The following is a 19,837-nucleotide window of genomic DNA, read 5'->3' as shown; positions in this document are numbered from 1 at the left end:
CCTCAGATCTTAGCCTCCTGAATAGCTAGGATTATAGGTGTGAGCTGCTAACACCCAGCCCACCTCTCAAATTTAAGAGAGACTAGCAGTGTGCTGTACTTTCTTCAAATGTAACTGTTCTGTGACAGTTAAAGAAAATGGGCCAGGCAGATACAGGCAACATCTAACCCCTCCTGGTTTGCTTTCTTCTTTTTTAACATTATATTTTTATTTAAGTAGTTGTACAAAGGTGTTACCATTGAACACATCAGTTTATCAGCACAATGCGTCTTGATCATGTCACCTCTTTCATCATCCATCCCTCCACCCCTCCCAACCCCACTCCTTCCCTCAGTTTTCTGAGTTTCACTGTCTCTCCCTGTGTTCATTCCCTTCCCTTCTTTCTCCTGTCATAATGCTGAGTTATATTACTCTCCTGCATCTTTTTTTTTTTTTACTTTGGAAAGTGATTGTGGAAATATTAAGCTGTGTGCTAGCTAGTTATTATGGTTGAGGTTTAAAAAATATTTAAGAATGATTTGACAAAGAGAGACAGAGACAGAGACAGAAAGAGCCTGGCTCAGCGTGCAACAGTAAATGTGGCATAAAACCTCCAAACCTGCCCCTCAGCTTCCACTAAAAATGTCTCCTGTCCAGCCACCAGGTAGGGTCCACAGGAGCTCAGGGATGAGCATTTGTGATTCTTCAGACCTTCTTTTTCCCCTCTGGCTTGAAGGAGCATGCCCACTAGGTTCTATGCCATCTGAGGTTACCTTAGATTCTTCCTGAAGAAGGAGGACCCCAGATACCACTGTAGCTCAGCTAATAGGTCACCCTTGAGTCTCCCTAAAGGGGAATGCCCACTGTGTACCTCTTCATTACAGACCACCCCTGAGACCGTGCTCATCAGTGGTTTATCAGGACAGCATCTGTCCGTCTGTCTGTCTGTTTATCTATCTATCTGTATACATACATCTATTTGTGTATATATATTCCTTTGTGTGTGTGTTAGGGGCCCTAATCTTATGTTGCTTATGTAACATTACCAGTCCTTTTCATCTTCTGGCATTTTATTGCTTTTTGTTGTTGTTGTTTTTGTTGTTGGTTGTGGGGATTGAACTCTGGGCCTGGGTGGTGTCTTTGAGCTCTTCAGCTCAAAGCTAATGCTCTACCACTTGAGCCACAGTGCCACTTCCTTTATTGCTTTTCTTATTGGTAGTTTTTTCAGAGTCTTATTATCGTGGCTTAGAAAAGCACAAGACACTGTACACAGGGCAAATTGTGTGGGCTAAAATAAAACTAGTGATCTTGAACAGGTAAGGGAAAAAGAGCTAATTTGATACCCATATTTGCCAGTTCTGCAGAGGGGGTGTCACAAGATGCAATTTAAAAAGTTAAAAGTCAAGTTCAGCTCTGAATTTCAGTCCAGCAGTGTAGCAGTCTTGCTGGTCATTTATCCTCAGCTTTGACTGATTGTTTCTACCCTTCCTGCCATTTCTTCAGAAAGCTACTGCCCCTGAGCGTTCAAGACCACATAGAGGGATGGTGGCATGCATTTAGCTAAGCTTAGGTTGAATTGGGAAAAATTCCACTTCTGTAGGTAAAAATTGGCTGCCTATCAGCAGCTTGGTGGTTTAACTCTGTTTATGGAACAGAGTTATTTGTAGGTTGGAGGGTTTTGGAGCTGGATCCCATCAGAACCAAATCATCTACTACTTCTTAACAAAGGCAGGAAACTACCCAGGGCTGGGCTGTAATAGCCCTGCTGGTGACAGAGATAGCACCAGGGTGATATCCTGATCTCATGGTCCCTTGACAATCCGTGGAGCTTGTGTGGAGCTTTTTCTCTGGGCTGTGAGTTGAGCTAACACCCTGTCATGTCCCAAGACCAACAGGCTTCAAATGCTGAGATTTGTAATTCTGAAGATGTGATTCCAACAGATCCTTTTCCTGCCACTGTCTTTGGTACTGTAGGGTGTGGCCCATGGTTCCTCCCTGCAAATGGGCTTACTTACCAGGTGGCTGAGTCTTTATGACAGGCACAGTTGGAAGCTGACCTTCAAGGAAAAGCCCAGTAAATACTGGAGCAGGGTTATGGATTAAAGTCCGGACTGTTTCTCATGTTCTCCTATAAAATGATTTTTTTTCTTGTTTCATGGCTGTGACATACACCTAATCAAATGCAAGTACAGAAAAAAAAAACAACAATGTGTCTTCATTAGGAAAATAGAGGCAGAAAAATAATTGCTTATCTTTTCACCTCTACAGATTATTATTATTAATCCTCTGGTTGAATTTCTTTCCAGTTTTAATGCATCTTTGAAGTGCATAACGATGATGAGTCTATGTCTTGATTTATGTAATGAAGAGAATATTTTGTGAAATTATACATAGACTGGAATATATACTAATAAGGAAATTATATACAGTATATAGTTAACATAAATTTTATATTTCTATCTTTTTACTCTAGATAACTTCCCTATGTTCATAATTTTAAGATAGTAGGGTATTTCCTTGAGTAGATTGTCTAACGTGTCACTAATTTTTCTTTTAAAGAGGTAGTTTAGAGCATTGATTCTGGACTATTGAGCCTAGTTATAGGAAGAAACTAACAGATTATTTTTACCTAGTAAGTTTACCTAGAAGTCACCCAGGTAAATCTTGCTTTATCTACAGCCATATTTCATTGTTCAAGGACACTGCTTGGTACTGATTGATTGGTACTATTTTTGTGCCAGTTCTGGAGATTGAACTCAGGTCCTATGCACAGTCCCTGAGCTTTTTTGCTCAAAGTTAGTGTTCTACCACTTGAGCCATAGCTCCATTTATGGCTATTGAGTAGTTATTTGGAGCTAGGAGTCTTACAGACTTTCTTGACTGGGCTGGGTTTGAACCATGATCCTCAGATCTCAACCTCTTGTGTAGCTTTGAGCCACTGGTGCCAGCATGATTGGTACATTTTATGTACAACCAATGAAGGAAGGGAAAGGAAGGGAGAGGGAAGGAGGAAGGAAGGGATCAGAGTAAAGGAGGGGGGAAGGAGGGAAAGAAGAAGAGCAAGAGGGAGGGAAGAAAGAAGGAATGAAGGAAAGAAGGCAAGCCAACTGTTAAGCAATTACCAAATGCCTCCAATTTTAGGTATTTAAAATATATTTATTGAAAGAGCTCTACTGGACTTAGTGATAGATGTTTATATTTACATAACATTGATGTCAACATAACCTTTTTACACCTCAGTTAATTAATATTTAAGTGTACCCAAGAATGTCACTTACCTTGTTTGAGAAAAGCTATTTTTTGCTGTTGTCTGAGGTCTCTGTGACAGGTGACAGTTGCCATCGGGGAAGGGCCTGGGATCTTGCAGTGATCAGTGCAGATGATGGGAAACAAAGACTAAGATTTGCAGGACTCAGGGTTGGCCCAGTAAACCATCTGAGGATCTATGAGATTCTTACAATATCTATTGATTAGAATAAGACCAACCAACATTTACAAAGAGGTCAGGTCATGATGGTGTCCAGGAAGCAAAATACTAGGATTTCTTTGCTAGTTCAGAGTTTTAGCATTTGCTTACCATGGACTTGCTTTCTAACCAGCTTGTAGGATGGGAAGGGAGGGGAAGGAGAAAGAAAGGAGGAGGCAGCAATGCTTGATAAGAAATGTACTCATCACCTTGCCCATGTAATTGTATCCCTCTGTATGGTATTTTCGCAATAAAAAACAAAAGTGATAAAGAGGTGGGAAGGAAGGAGTCCTAAAAGGGCAGAGCAAATGGGCTGGGAAGGAAGGAGAGAGGAAGGATGCTGCAGCCGGGGGCATCTCACCATCTTTGCGCTGTTCAGAATCCCATATGTGCTGGGCTGAGGAAGAAAATCACAGGAACCTTTTATAAATGCCGACAGCACTATTTCATTATTCATAAAGACGGGTTCCAAAACCATAACTAGCTTTTGTTTTCAAGGAAGTTTATCCTCCAAGACATTTTTTGTTAATTGAGTTTTTATGATAATTCTATGTATTATAGACGATTGAGCCAAACAAATTGCTCACATTTATCCTTTTGCTCAGTGAGTTTTAACTCTACTTTTCCCACCTAATGAAGTCATAATCAACCTAGATTTCCAGAAAGATTGTGGGGTAGGGCATGACCTTTCCCGACTTCTCAAGAATAAATTGTAAGGGGAAAAAAAACCCTCAGAATATTCTTTTGTACCTAAGAAAGTTTAGTTTAAATCTGAAATTTGGGGTGTGAGAGTTTTTCTTTATTTCTGTAGAACATAGCTCTATTAAATATGTTATTTATTGTGAAAATACTGTACAGTACATTTCTTATCAAGCATTGTTGCGTCCTCCTTTGTTATTCCCCTACATCCCTTCCCTCCCTCCTCCATAACTACACTCCCCCTTTCCCCCGTCCACCCCCAGGCCTCCCCTCCCCCGCCTAAATTGTAAAGTTTATTTTTCGACATAGCATTTTGTACATCTCATTGTTGCAGTTGGTCAACCTGTATCCCTATTTAAACAATTTGTTTTTCCCCTTCCCCTCCCCAGATTATACCAATATCAAATACAGTGCAAACAGGGGTTATACTGTGGGGGAGGGACATTTAAAAAATCATGTGGTATCTTATAAATCCATTAGAAACAATAGCAATCTTGGGGTTCATTTCATTTAACATAAACTTATCTGACCTTTTCTGCTTGTATCAGACAATATACATATAAGGGAAGCCTTGGGACCTATGTTTCTTTGGGTCTGGCTTACTTCACTTAATATAATTTTTTCCAAGTCTTTCCATTTCCTAACAAATGGGGCAATGCCATGCTCTTGTGAGGTTATCTGAGTGTGTGTGCATGGGTCTGTACATATGCATGTATGTACGTGTGTGCATGTGTGTATCCTGGTACACAAACATTAAGGTTTTCGTAACTCACTTCTGACGCTTGAAGGCAGGTGGTCTGTTCTTTACTATCTGGCTCAAAATTTCCAAAGTTACAGAGCAAGAGGAATGAAACGGGCTGGGGCCTAAGTATCATTGGCTGTACCTGCAGCCCCTCTTTCCATGCTGAGCCTGCTAGCTGCAGGATCACAGAATTAGCTCAGCTTTCCTTCATATGTCTGGAGTTAGTAGATGGTCTACCCACACTCACCATATCCACCCCGACTACCTCATGTCTTTCCTCTGTCCAGCTTTCCTGGACAGCTTCTCTGTTCTGGCTTTTCTATGTACTGGCTGTGACTCTCCCAGTGGCCTTTATAAAAACTCTGTGTTGTGTCCTGAGAAGGCCTGCACCAGGCCAGGCACTGTGGATGTTGTGCACCAGCCTTGGCACAATGGACCTTCCTTAGTCCTCATCACTGTGCTCCTATTCATGCAGCCGGACATCTCAAGCCCTCTGGATGCCATATGATGGTGACTTCTCTGGGCTCCCTGGACTTCTTAACTCTTAGCCATGTTGATGGTTCCACAGTGTGCTTGGCTGTGGACTGTTTCCAGGGAAAGCCCCCCTCAGCAACTTGAAAACCCAGAGCTTTGTGCAGTGGGGGGCTATTGTCTGACAGCATGGGCTTGACATGACCATGTCGGGAAATGTAGGGCCAGGCTACAAGGTTGGGGGGTGGCAGGTGGGGAGAGGGAATGAGAGAGAGCAGGCCAGTCAGTCCACTGGTTTGGAATCTTACCAGCTGGCGTGTTTCTTTCATGAGTCTCCTTTGTGCTTTTTACCTGAAAGAATCAAATTTTAATGATGGGCTGTTGGGTTCTCATGAATTATTTGTAATCCAGATTTCCCTCAGTCTGTAGATGTGGGCTTACATTTCTAAAACCTTCGTGTGTGTGTGTGTGTGTGTGTGTGTGTGTGTGTGTGTGTGTGTGTGTGTGTGTGTGTGTGTGTGTGTGTGTACACTAATGAGGCCTATATTGTGAGCGAGTCTCTGAAGACTTTTTGCACCTAAGGAAAAAGAGCTGTGTCAGTGTAGAGGCGCCCCTGCACCCAAGAGCTGTGACCTTGTTGTTAATGCTGGCTGTCACCTGGCTAGGAATGGAGTTCAACCCCACCGGGGAGCCAGGCGCTTGGCCTTCCTGTATGATGGTATCACTGTCAAGGCCTGGCCCCAGTAGGCTCTTGCTCCCCACCACTTCCCACCTCCCTGTCTTAGGTTGGATTTGATCATCCATCTTGTCTGTTTTCATCTAGACTATAGAGATTTTTATTGAGTCGAATGGAGAGACCAGGGCTGGAACCAGAAGACACCTTAAGGTTACTTGGTGGGATCTTTGGGGTCCGGGTCTGTGTGGGGTCACAGTCAGAAGCATTCAGAGCCTCACGGTATAAATGTGAGAGGCAGCTGGGGTTAGAGAGGCCTGAGTTGGGTCCACTGAGAGAACACAGGAGCTCCATAAAACCTGGCTCCCAGCCCAGGTCTTCAATGTACACAGGTTCTTAACATCACTTGTACTGGGCTGCTATAGGTTCAAAGCTGTGGCTTCCCTCATGCAGCACTGGGGACCCTGTGCCAAACCCCAAATGCTATGGAAGAAATTACTCTCTCCAATAGTTGTTCAAGCTGGAGAACCACCGGTGTAGGAAAGCAGAGATCCACTGCAGCTGAGCTTAGACAATCATCTCTGGGAAGGTTTTTCAGAATTTTCCCCTTTGAAGTTGCTTAGCTCCCAGCTGCAGAGTTTCACATGGGACTTCTTTGGGGTCCAGCCTGCAATTGAGGATTTGGAAGAGCTCACCAGAGATTGTTCAGTGTGGAAAGCATGTGCAAGCACCAGCATGCTCCTGGTGTGTGTGTGTGTGTGTGTGTGTGTGTGTGTGTGTGTGTGTGTGTGTGTGTGTGTGTGTGTGTGTGTGTGTGTGTGTGTTTCTGTGTCGGTGTTTTGGACCTCATATGTAACTCTCCTGCCCCTTGGAGATGGTGGCTTCAAACTGCCAGACTCTAGAGATAAAGGCTTTTTTCCTAGTCAAAATGTGTATTCACTCTGCGATTTGTGCTAAAGATTGCTTTAATACCCTATTTGTTGAGCCAAATGTAGGCACTCACATAGCACAAATACGAACTCCTAAATCCTAGAAGGCTTTCCTGCCATATGCCATCTGGCAGGCATTATCGTAATCATCTCTTTGTTACCCACATGAACGAAGGACTAGTGTGGCCTTGGTAATTGAGCACCAGCCCCTTAAACATCCTGTGAGCTACTGCCAGCTCTGCTTCCCCAACCAAGAACCAAGAAGCCCTCTAAAGCACCAAGTACCAGCAGATTTCAGCTTCCTGTGGAGGTGCTACTGTGGATAACCATAGCTAGAAATGTGAACCACAGAGCAAGGGAGAGGATGCTGAATTGTATTTCCCATTTCTGAACGAAGAAGTCGGTTTCATCCATGAGAGGTCTGAACCCAAAGCAGATGAAGGACAAGGGATTCAGTTGTTGAACCTGAGAGTCAGTTATGTTGTAACGGACACTATATGAGATCCAGGAAGTGGTAAATCCAGGTTCTAGAGGATCTTCTGTCATGACCTGCGTTAATGGACATGAGTCAGGCATTCTCCCTTCCAGTGAGTCTCAACCTGTGGCCCCACCATTACCATTTACTCCACCTGAAAAATGGTTAGACATTCAGATTCTCTTTGCTTTTCTCTTCCCTTCTTTTTCTTTCTTTTCTTTTCTTCTCCCCATCCCCCGTTCTTCGCTCCCTCCTTCTGTCCCTTCCTCCCTCCTTCCCTCCCTCTCTTCTTTCGTTGGCAATACTTAAGTTTGAATTCAGGGCCTTAAACTTGCTAGGCAGGTGCTCTATCATTTGAGCCCTTTTTGCTTTTAATCATGTTTCAAATAAGTTTTTGCCTGGGCCTTCTATACCACTCTTATAGCTGTGATGACAAGTGCATACCATGGTACCCGACTTGTTAGTTGAGATCGAGTCTTCTAACTTTTTGCCCTGGCTGTTCCTGAACCATGCGTGACCCTCTCATCATTGTATGCAGAGTATCTGGGGTTAGAGACATATACCACCACTCCCATCCAGAGCAGCTAAGATGACAGGCGCCATTCATGGCCTTTAAAGATACAAATTCTTGATCTCACTTCAGGCTTAAATAAACTAGACATTCTGGAAGCAGTTATAACTTTCCCTTGGATGGATGGTTGGAGTAAGTCAGTCTTGGATGATGGTTGGAATAAGTCAGCCAGAAAACTGGCATGTAGGTGACAGAAGAGATCCCGATGCATAGGACTCACACACCAAACGACTTCAGATGCTAGCTGGAACACAATCCATGGCCTCCCATCTTCCACTCCCACAGCCTCCCTCCGGTGCCCTGGAATGGGACATAGCTATTCCCCTTCCCCAGTGAACTGTCCATTCTGATTCACAGAGCCTGACATCCACAGGACCCAAGAATGGTGTCTTAGAAGGATGTACACAGGCTTTGCAGTAAAAGTAGGGGGACATTTTAAGCCATTTATCTAAGCTCTTGCAACTTCCATTCCAAGACAGGTGGAAAAAATAGCATGGATACAGAAAGGAAAATAAATCTGTACCCAAAGCAGCTCATAAATAAGGAAGGAGTGGCAGAGCCTTGGCTGGGTCCCAGAGTATTTTTGTCACTGTACAGAAGCTTCCAGATATTTCAGCCTGTAATCCTTTTTTCTTAACTACAATTGTAAATAACGACAAAAGACCCACAAACAACAACAACAACAACAGCCAAGAAAAGTAACCAAAACACTCATTTGAAGGAGAGGAGGGGCTGGAAGAATGAGAGCCAGAATCAGAAAGAGATGGAACATAGCTCATTCCCAACTAGAAAAGGTTAGTTTAGTTTTATATAAAAATGCACTGATGTTTCATAATCTACATCAAAAGCAATTTTCAAATTGGCTTTTGTGTGGCAAGAGCCTGTTTGCTGGAGACAGTTAGGACATGGTTCATTGCAAATATGAAGGACTTTGGTCTGGTGTCTGGTGTTTGTGGCGGGGGGGGGGGGGGAGGGTTGGGAGGGCAGCAGAGAAATTACAGCTTTGATTAGAAAGGACAGATCTAGGCTTACTCTGCATGACACAATGCTGTTGACTGAGCAGCTCAAACTGAGCTAGAACTTGAGTCTGATGTTTGTTTGAAATTTGCTGGGAATTCCAACTGGTCAATCAGATGCTACAAAATTCTGCTTCAAAATCTGCACTCTGAGTTTACCCTCTGATTATGATTCCTGCTGGTTTTATATACATTAAGCAGCTTTGAAATTTTGAATGAGCTACAGGAACTCCAAAATGGCTCAGTTTTCTATCTTTCTTCTTTCTTTCTTCTTTTCTTTTTTCTTTCTTTCTTTCTTTCCTTTCTTTCTTTCTTTCTTTCTTTCTTTCTTTCTTTCTTTCTTTCTTTCTTTCTTCCTTCCTTTCTTTCTTCCTTTCTTCCTTTCTTTCCTTTTTTGGTCAGTCGTGGGACTTGAACTCTGGGCTTGGGCGCTGTCCCTCAGCTCTTCAGCTCAAGGCGAGCACTCTATCACTTGAGCCACAGCACAACTTCCGGTTTTCTAGTGGTTTTATGGAGATAAGAGTCTCATGGACTTTCATGCCTGGGCTGGCTTTGTCAGATCTCAGCCTCCTCAGTAGCTAGGATTACAGGCGTGAGCCACCGGTGCCAGGCTGGCTCAGTTTTCTTGTTGGGAAAGGAAGAGAAAGTTCATGTTGACCCTGGAAGCATTTGATGAGGCCTAAGGGTTCGAATATGCAAGACACTTTACATAATACCTGCCACATCATAGACACAATTTTAGTAGCTCCACTTACTAACTTGAGGATGAGGACCTTACACATCAATTAAAGGGGGCCTTCTGCATCTGTGGGTTTCTCACCCACAGATTCAACCAGCTAGGGATTGAAAAGTATTTGAAAGGAATTCCATCTGGACTGAAGGTGTACAGGTTCTTTGCTTGCCATCATTCATTCCTTCAACTGTACAGTATAACAGCTACCTACACAGCACTCATGTTATATTGGACATCCATTGGGAATCTAGCAAAGGTGTAGAGAACATGGTGGAATTGAAACCCCTTGCTACAACTTCTTAAAGATAATTAAGAATAAAAAGTAAAGTATGTGGAGGATGTGTGCAGATGCTTTGCTATTATAGAGAAGGCACTTGAGCATCATGAGATTTTGATAATGGATGCAGGATCCTGGATCCATTTCTCCACAGATCCTAGGGCACTGCACTATGGTTTTCTTTTTCCTCCTTTTCGAAATTGTTACCACAAAGGTGATAGACAGATGAGTTACGGTTACATGGGTCAAGTGATAAGTACATTTCTTTTGGGACATTGTCACCCCTTCCTTTGCTCTTTCCCGTTTTTCCCTTCCATCCCCATCCACAGGTTGGAAGAATGAGAGCCAGAATCAGAAAGAGACGGAACATAGCTCATTCCCAACTAGAAAAGGTTAGTTTAGTTTTATATAAAAATGCACTGATGTTTCATAATCTACATCAAAAGCAATTTTCAAATTGGCTTTTGTGTGGCAAGAGCCTGTTTGCTGGAGACAGTTAGGACATGGTTCATTGCAAATATGAAGGACTTTGGTCTGGTGTCTGGTGTTTGTGGCGGGGGGGGGGGTGAGGGTTGGAGGGGCATAGTGTCTAGTGAGTACCACTGCCCCATTTGTTCACCTTTTGTCCCTCTATTTCTGTGCTCTCCACTTTACCCTCCCAAATAAAGAAACAAGACAAAAAGGAAAGAAAACAAAAAAGCAACAAAATACCTCTTGTTTCCATTTTCTAGGGGTCACATCGATAAATATGATTTTATATGATCAGATATACATAGGCTTTGTGCCTTTGAGTTCCTCTCCCCTAAGAATATCCTCCTTTGGTCTTGCTGTATGTGAATGTTTACAGTCCTGTAGCTATGTTGGTTTTTAACTGGAAGGATCTTTGGAGAACAGTTGTAACTTCTTTGATCACCCAGGTGCCCAAGGATGGGTGTGATTGATGCAAAGTGTCTTCACTGGGGATTGTAGATGCTAAACTCAAACAAGTTTGATGATGGCTGAGCCATGGGGATTTTACATGGTCATCTTCATCTACCTAGTGTTTTAGAGAGTTGTTGGAATTAGATTCAGAGAAATTTATTTTTCTCCCCTCATTTCCATGTGTATTTATTTTGGGATTACATTGATAAATCGATACTAGCAGTAGGTCTGAAATAAATGTCACGGTTTTCTCTTTTATGTCTGACGCCCTTTCCTTTACTGGCTGGCCTGTGCTTCGGGATGGCTCGTATTGATTAGCTGATGTCAAATAAACTTTTGTCGGTCTATGAAAGTCCAATGTTGGCAGTGCCAAAATAAAATAAATGCATCTGGCTTGTCATACTGGTAGGAAGGGGAAAATAGGGACAGGAGATGGATGGTTGAAATGCATTGTCTACAGAAGTCCTGTGTACTTGTTCACAGACAAGTAGGGAGGGCCGGGAGCTGGTGAACTTGGTTTCCTCGTCAGTCATGTGGATACCACAAGAGGACCAGGTGGCTGCGTTATTCTGAGTCTTCACACATGTCAGGTTCTCTGCAGTGGAAGCCCTCAGAAAGGCAACTTTTCTATGTCACTTAGGTTCATGAAAATCTCATGCCTCCAAGTACCAGTGTGTATACAATGGGAGAAATTCCACTAAACTCTACTAAATCACTCTGCCTAGGAGATCATTTAAGTACAAATGGCTCTTGTGGTGAATTCTCTGGTTGTCCATTTCCAATAATGGATATTGTTTCCCCTGTTACCGCTATAGTATAGTAATTGGTCCTTCACCACAGTGAATGAGGCATGTCAAACCCAGCTGAACCACAGTGTGACACACTGTATGAGACACACCGTATGATTTATGCGCTCTCTCTCTCTCTCTCTCTCTCTCTCTCTCTCTCTCTCTCTCTCTCTCTCTCTCTCTCTCTCTCTCTCGTCATAGTATTTGAGTATTCTAAAAACTTTCCAACATTTTAATAAATGAATGAGGAGGAAATGTTAAAATGTAACATATTGTACTCAGTACTTTGGTACTGTTTGGATGTGGTGAACTTGTGTGGTTTTGAAGCAGGAGCTGTGGCCTGGAGCTGTCATTTATCAGCTCATAAGCAAGTTTTCAAATCAGCTTTAGGAAAATAGTTTAGGTGTACACTTTAATAATATAGCAAAGTGTGGGTGGTTTGAACCTTACATAAGAAGGCCTTCCTGTACACAAATAAGAAAAAAAATGCTGTTAGACTAGAATTTATCCCAGCATAAAAGAAAAGGAGGTGGGGAGGGAGGAAAGGAGGGAAAAGAACTCAAAGTGATTATTAAAAATGTAACAAAGAGTCAAAATGAAAATATGCAAGTTTTCCAGATTGTGAGGTGAAAGCAGTTGTCATTAATAATCGTTGAACAGTTTAAAAATATTTTTACACTGACAAATGTCATGTGTGATTTTCTCATGTATAGTATATGTTGAAATAAATAAACATTGTGGAATAGTTAAATCTACTTAATTAACACATGCTTAATCTCACATGGCTGTTATTTTTGTAGTGAAATTCGATACCTCCCCACCCCCAGCTCCTATTCAGCATAGAGCTAGAATTACAAGTCAGAGCAATTAGACAAAAGAAAGAAATGACAGTCATGTATACAGGAAAGAAGGAAATCAAGTTATTTGTAGATGATGCACTTTTATGTACAGAAAAAATCCTAATGATGTCACCAAATACATGGTGAGAACTACTAGATAAATTCAGCAAACTTAGATACAAGTCCAATATGATAAAACACTGAAACAAGGACACAGGATGACCCATTGCAACCTTGATAACCACAATACAGTATATTGGAAATGAACTTTACAACTTTGGGGGGAGGAGAGGAGTGAGGGAGTTGGGAGAGGGAAGGGATAGTGGGAGAACAACAAGGGAGGGGGTAACAATGCTCAACAAGAAATGTACTCATTACCTTACTCATATAACTGTAACCCCTCTGTACAACATCTGTACAAGAAAATAAAATTGAAAAAAATGTGTAGCATTTCTACCTACAGTCCTCAACAACAAATTGCCTTTGACTCTGTGCAACACTGAGAATTGAACCAGTGCCTTGGGCATGCTAGGCACACTGTTCTACCACTAAGCTACATCCTCAGCCTTTGTTCTGCTGGCACAGGTTGTCATGATATGGAGCTCCCCATCCGTCTGCCTCAGTCTCCCACACGCTGGGCTTACAGGAATATACCACAGCACCCCACTTGGATGTTCTTTTCATGTGTTCAACAGGAAAAAAAAATGGAAAACATCACTTCCTCTCAATCATTCACTGTTCAGATCTGCTTTTCAGTGCAGTGTTTGGTGTGACTGAGCTGTTTGTTGCCCGAAGAGCTGTCATAGTGTTCATTGATCAATTAATGTCATGCATACACAAATATTTGTCTGAGCCAGGCCTGCTCTTTGGTTAGGCACATTGGTAACATTGGGCCATATGTGGAGTCCATCATGCCAGACACAATCCTCAGAAACATGCTAGTGTCAGCAGACTACACAGGTCAGACATGAGCGCAGTGCCTGTAGAGGCCTGGGGACTGTGTCTCCAAGACAGTTTACAAAGCCGATGGATAGGCGTGGCCAGACCGACCTTCATGCATAAGCTTGAGGATGGGTCAGATCCGGGAGTAATGGCTCCCTTCAGTCAGCTCCTGAAATGGATGCAGAGTCACTCCAGCCCAGATATTTCTCGCCCTGTGCCACTGGCTTCACTTCAATGCAGCTGCCAGAGATTGAACTTGCGTGTTATTTTCTTTTCCTTGAAATGTGACGTGACTAAGGATGATCCTGTGTTTCGATCTTTAACTGGGTTTCCAGCCCTGGGTTATAAAAAGTGATTTAGCTGAGCCCACAGAGCTTGAAGAAGTTCCTCTGCCAATCCCAATAGGTTGACATAGTTGGTCATTGGGAACTTAACCTTCAGTCTTGAGGTGGGCAAGGTGCACCTCCACTGTCTTCCCCCATGCTGTGATTGGCAAAGACTGCTGAAGAATTAACTTCACTTAGTACTTGATTTTTTATTGCAGAATCATGTCAACCCTGCCATGGACTTCACCCAGACTCCTCCTGGGATGCTGGCTCTTAACAACATGCTGTACTTCGCCAAACATCACCAAGATGCGTATATTCGGGTAAGCAAGCCCTGCTTCCTGCTAGAGTTCTAATCTCACACCTACAGGTACAGAGGTATTTGCTTTAGATGTGCAACTCCAGAGTTTTTGTCCCCATCCAACTAAAAAAAAATTTAAATTTACCATAGTTGATCTGGTAGTATATAACAGGGATTTTTTAAGCTTTTGGATTTCTCTCTTCAGTGATGTTTAGAAAATTTTGTTGATATCAGGAAAATCTTTTAGATAGATTGCTATTGAGTTATGAAGAAAAAAAGACATTTTAAATAACCAGGAAAAGAAACGAAGTGTTTACCAAAAATGTGCACAACCTTGGATTTCATGGAGAGCTCTTTAGACATATTAAAGTTAGAAAGAAGGCTCCAGTTCTTTCTAGCATGAGGTATTCTTCTATGTCTCGTGCTAAAAATGCAACCAAGTAAATAAAAAGCAAGAGGAAAATGGGAGAGGTGGGACGAGAGAAACTTCCCATATTTCCTAGCAGAGTAGTCACACTCCACTGACCAAGTTGTCTTACTGGTGTGGGGCAGGAGAAAGGGGAGGCCATTGCTGCTCCTGTGAAATAGCAGATCCTTCCTATGGACTGGGTGGCCCCCTGCGGGGAGGGCAAAGCATGAGTGTGGAGCCTCGGGTGCCAGTGACATAGAAGGCTTGTCCAGCAGGTGGCACAGCTGGGAGCCTGAGATTCATGATGCTGCCTCTTCTCTGCCTTCTGGGAGAAGAGCCAGGATGCAGAATGGATCCGAGTGAGATCCGGGAGGGGGAGACACAGATGGAACAAGGGCACTGCCTCATGGACGAGCTACCCTCATAATTCTGTAGAAATGTAGGAAGCATTTGATGAATGCATTGCCCCCAAATTAGAATCTGAGCTCAAAATCAGATTTGCTCATTCCAGCATGAACTCTGACATTGTCTCCTGCTCGGTTCTTTGTGGTACTGGCTTCCTAGAGATCAAAGTTTAAGACTTGAACTGTCCCTGACTCATTGCCTCAACCTGGGCAATTCCTCTTGTCTGGAATATTAGGAGACTTGAAGGCTTGAAGCTAGGACCACATTTCCCCAGTGGCATGTTTGAAACTTGGTGGGCATTATTTTTGGGGGGGGCTACCATGTCTAGCAGGGAATTAATGGTTACAATCTGTAATACAGGGGATCACCCTGCAATGTGTGTGTGTGTGTGTGTGTGTGTGTGTGTGTGTGTGTGTGTGTGTGTGTGTGTGTGTGTGTGTGTGTATCTACCTAAGTAGACAGGTAAACTGACTATATTTTCTCTCTCCCTCCCAGCTTATCCCATTCTACAAGTTATCATTGTGTGTAGCTGAATTGTGTGCTATTGCCAGTAGTATGTCTAATTTTACTAGCAAAATTGAAGTTCAAACCTACAAGGGACTTGCTGTTGTGAGGCTACAGTTAGCCGCATGGTAAGGCAAGGTCCCCCTGTCCATGTGTTCTCCCATGCACCTGGGTCCTGCCTGTTCTCAGATATTCTCTTCTTCCTAGTCCTCACAGCACCTGTGATTGCCCACAGCTGGCCCAATGGAAGAAGGGCAGTTTGGCTTTCCTGCATTTAGTGGCATCTCTCGCCTGACCTGGCTGGTATCCCTGTTGGGTGAGCTTTCTCTGGTGTCTGCCACTTTGGAAGAGCAAGAAGAGGAGCAGTATATGCAAATGACTGTGCACCTAGAGACCAAGGACAGATGGTAACTCCTGAGAAACCTGACGAAAAGGAGACTTCGGGCTGTGTCCATTGTATGCAAGGGTGACAACAGAGAAAACCCCAAGGGACACAGCCAGTTGTCCCACCACAGCAGAGCTGACAGCTTGCAAAGACTAGAAATTAGTCCCACTTGTGTTGGCTCCATTGTCCAGTAAGTGAATAGGTGCTTACAGAATTGAAGCATGTTGATGAAGTCAAGTACTAGAATTTTTACTGTATACTTCTTTATTTGCATACTCAATTTAGAGATTGGCCTCTCACTGCATTTCCCAGGAGGATCCTGATGTAGTTGGCTCAAGTGATCCTCATGCCTCAGCCTCCCCAGTAACTGGGACTCGGGGCCTGCACCCCTGCTCCCAGCTCCCTTCATGTAGCTTTACGGATGAGGAAATGGAGGTGTGAGAAACATCTTGCCATTCTGCAATGCCTCATATCTGAAGACATGATAAACATTCTGAGATAGATCAGACTGTTTATATTACCTAAAGTTTATTTACATCCAATGACTCTTAGCTATCCTAGCCTGTGAATGCAGTCCTGGCTTCTGATGGTGCCGTGGAAGTGAGTGTTATGCCTAGGTTGCAGGACCCCCACCAAGAAGACCACCGAGAGTCAACTTTACAGCTGTTTTGAGGTTGTATTTAGGCGGGCTGCAGCTCGGACCTCATCCTACACTCTGACACAGCGGAGCCTAGGAGAGCCCCAAGTTAAGGATTTGCAGGTCTTATAAAGGCATACAACCAGGTGGTTTAGCACCACGTATTGCTCTGCTCTGAAATGAGCAACAAATGGTCACTGCCTCAAGGACTTTAACCCTTCAGTGAGCATTCGCATGTTTCCAGTTATTTTCTCCCTCCCTCCCAGCTTATCCCATTCTACAAGTTAGAATGAGACACTTCAGCTCAAACATGGCATCTGTCTGGAGCTTATCATCATACAATTAGAGGTACCGATAACTGTTGTCTTAGGACAGAATTCCTTAAGGTACCTTCAGACAGTGTAGTTGAGTGAATGAGAACACAGGGTGATCATGAAAGTTGCCCATCAAATGCCTAGAAAAGCTGGGGTCATCCTCCAATCCCTGCTGTACAAATGCAGTAGAAGGCAATGTCACAGGAGCACCATGGCCTGACCTTTAAAAAACAAGTAATTGATTTTATTGTATTGTACAGATGCTGTACAGAGGGGTTACAGTTACATGAGTAAGGTAATGAGTACATTTCTTGTTGAGCATTGTTACCCCCTCCCTTGTTGTTCTCCCACTATCCTTTTCCTCCTCCACCTCCCTCACTCCTCCTCCCACCCTGAAGTTTTAACATTCATTTCCAATATACTGTCTTGTGGGGATCATTGTTGCAATGGGTCCTCTGATGTCCTTGCTTCAATGTTTTGTTATTCCCCTTACCCTCCCCAAAGTAGAGAAATGTATATACAAGATTCAGGGTACCAAAATCAAATGCAGTGACAACAGGGGAAGAACATAGAAAGGAAACCAAAAGATCACATAGTACTTTAAAATTACAACAAAGAAACATCACTTTTGCCCATATCTTGGGGTTCATTTCACTTAACACCATTTTATATGGTCATATGTTCATAGCTTTTGAGGTTTTCAGCTCACCTGATAAAATTATCCTAGATGTATAGTAATTATTTCAAATAAGGGAAACCATGAGACTTATATTTCTTTGGGTCTGGCTTACTCCACTTAATATGATTTTTCCAAGTCTTTCCATTTCCTAATAAATGGGGTTGTGCCATTCTTATTGATGGAATAAAATTCCATTTTATATGTATATATGATTACATATATGTGTGTTTATACATACATATATGTGTGTGTGTGTATATATATATATATATATATATATATATATATATATATACCACATTTTCTTAATCCACTCATCTACTGAGGGGCACCTGGGTTGGTTCCATATCTCAGCTTTGGTGACTAATGCTGCAATAAACATATTTGTGCTGGTAGCTTTACTATGGCCTTGTTTGTGATCATTTAGGTAAATGCCCAGAAGTGGGATCCTCATATATTACCCTGCCACGGAATGGCCTGGCCTTTTCCTGTATTTTCTGACTCAGTCTTTGTACTGATTCACTGAAGGGGCAACTGAGACTCAGAAGGTAAGAGACTTCACAAGGAAGTGGTTGGACTTTCCTTGTCTATAACAAGTGACTGAGAGAAACTGTTTCAAGGAGGAAAGGTGTGTTTTGGCTGGCTTCCAGCCTCTTCAGTCCAGGCTCGGTTGTGATAGGCTTGTGGTGAGTCAGACATCATAGCATCAGGAGTGAGCAATGGCAGAGGCTGCTTTCCTCATGCAGCCAAAGCAGGCTGCCAGTACAGGGAGGGTGGGCAGACATGCCCCTAGTGACCTATTGTACTAGGACAGAACTGCTTCTTAGGTTTCAGTACCTCCCCAGCCAGGTCCACAAGCAAAGGACCAAGTCTGCATTTCCTACTCAATCACAAACTGATAGAAGCTCTGCAATTCACCTCAGTTGCCTTTCTTCAGCCCTCACGCTGTGTGCATTCTCCCCGGCCATGCTGGAAGCACACAGAAACAAGTACAGACCACCAGTGGTACTGTCGGCACCTTGTCACAGTCCTCACATGCCGTAGGGAAGATGTGTTGCCTGCACTTACTCCCAAACCCTAGTCCCTCCTAATTCAGTGGCTGTGTTTAAATTTTGTAAAAGTGTGCATTCAGAGTTTGTTCAAGACCAACTCATGTGAATATCCAGTATAGAAGTAGTGACAAAAACACCTGTATCTAGGTCCTCAGGATGCTGTGGAAGGACGATCTCAGGCCTGTGCTCTGCCTGGTTCTTCAGGACTTGCGAAAATGGCCACCTCAGCCATGCCTACAGACAGGTGCTGACATGCTGACACAGGTGTGGATGTGGTTGGGCAGCTTCCTGCAAAGAGAAGAATGACCTGTCAGTGCCCTGGTTGGGGAATATTTGCATCTGTAAATATTCCTGAGTGATGCCACAGAGGAGCCCCTTCAGTGAGCCCAGGCCTGGCTCTGTGGGACTGGATGGCATCAGTTGCCGTACACACTCAGATCATGAATGGACCAGATCCTTCCTTTAGGACAGAATTTACCTAGGAAAATGTTCTCGCTATTGCACAGGCACACATCACAGCTCTTCCCTACTATCCGGAGAGAAACAACCCACAGAAAGGGGTCACAATTTGGAGAATTGACGTTTTTCCTACTTGGATTGTAGGTTTTCAGGAGCTCTCATGTGAGTTTCAGTGGGAAACAGAATGGAAACAAAGGGGTCTGCTTTGGACCCAAGAGTTGGTATTTTCTGGCATGATTGGGTTGAGAGAGTCATGAGAATGTGAGTAGAAGAACACTAAGAATTCTTCCTCACCGACTGTTCACACTGCGATGAAGAAGTTTGCACCAATTGCAGGTGGTACTTGGATTGCCTGTCTTCCCTGTGTGAACCCCTGGAAGGATCAGTAAAATGCCAGGTAAAAAGTCCTGACCAGCCTGGTACTGGTGGCTTTGCTTCCTTCTGAAATTCTCGCTATCCAGGTGGTTGAGCTCTCAAGACTCCATTTGAACCCTGTGCCTACAGGAAAGTCCAGGAGACTGTTATTTCCAAATCAACACCAAAAGAGCCATATGTGGAGCTGTATTGAAGTGATAGAGAGCACTAACCTAACCTTCAGTACATAGGCTTAGAGACAGTGCCCAGACCCTGAGATCAAGGCCCAGAATGATCACAGAAGAAAAGGCCTGAATGACTAACTTGTTTCCACAAAAGTTATTGAGTCCATTCTGCTATCCGGGGCCAAATATGTCAAGAGCAGATGGCAGCAAAGTTGGAAACACAGTTCACAATGGCCTGCAGTGTGATGGACATTTGGATGTCACTGAGTGACCTCATTGATCCACCGCTGCAAGGAAGGAAGCTGG

At 43.3% G+C, this 19,837-nt stretch overlaps 1 protein-coding gene and 1 long non-coding RNA gene across 2 annotated transcripts in view; one reads left to right on the top strand and one right to left on the bottom strand.

The window, feature by feature from the left end:
- The window catches only part of LOC138812003 (uncharacterized), a 175,690-nt gene that overhangs the window by 143,151 nt on the left and 12,702 nt on the right, over nucleotides 1-19,837 (top strand). Inside the window, 1 exon segment of the mRNA XM_069999962.1 lies at nucleotides 14,066-14,170. Coding sequence (XP_069856063.1) covers nucleotides 14,066-14,170 — 105 coding nt within the window.
- Nucleotides 1,938-19,087, bottom strand: LOC138812004 (uncharacterized). The gene is made up of 4 exons (XR_011367536.1): nucleotides 18,671-19,087; nucleotides 5,666-5,708; nucleotides 3,258-3,442; nucleotides 1,938-2,151 (listed from the first exon to the last, which is right to left on the bottom strand). It is a non-coding gene; the product is annotated as an uncharacterized lncRNA (long non-coding RNA).

The sequence above is a fragment of the Dipodomys merriami genome, unplaced genomic scaffold, assembly GCF_024711535.1.
Source record: "Dipodomys merriami isolate MVZ:Mamm:240054 unplaced genomic scaffold, mDipMer1.0.p SCAF_556, whole genome shotgun sequence".
NCBI lineage: Eukaryota > Metazoa > Chordata > Mammalia > Rodentia > Heteromyidae > Dipodomys > Dipodomys merriami.
Note: the sequence above shows the minus strand (reverse complement) of the source record. Positions and strands in the feature narration are given on the sequence as shown.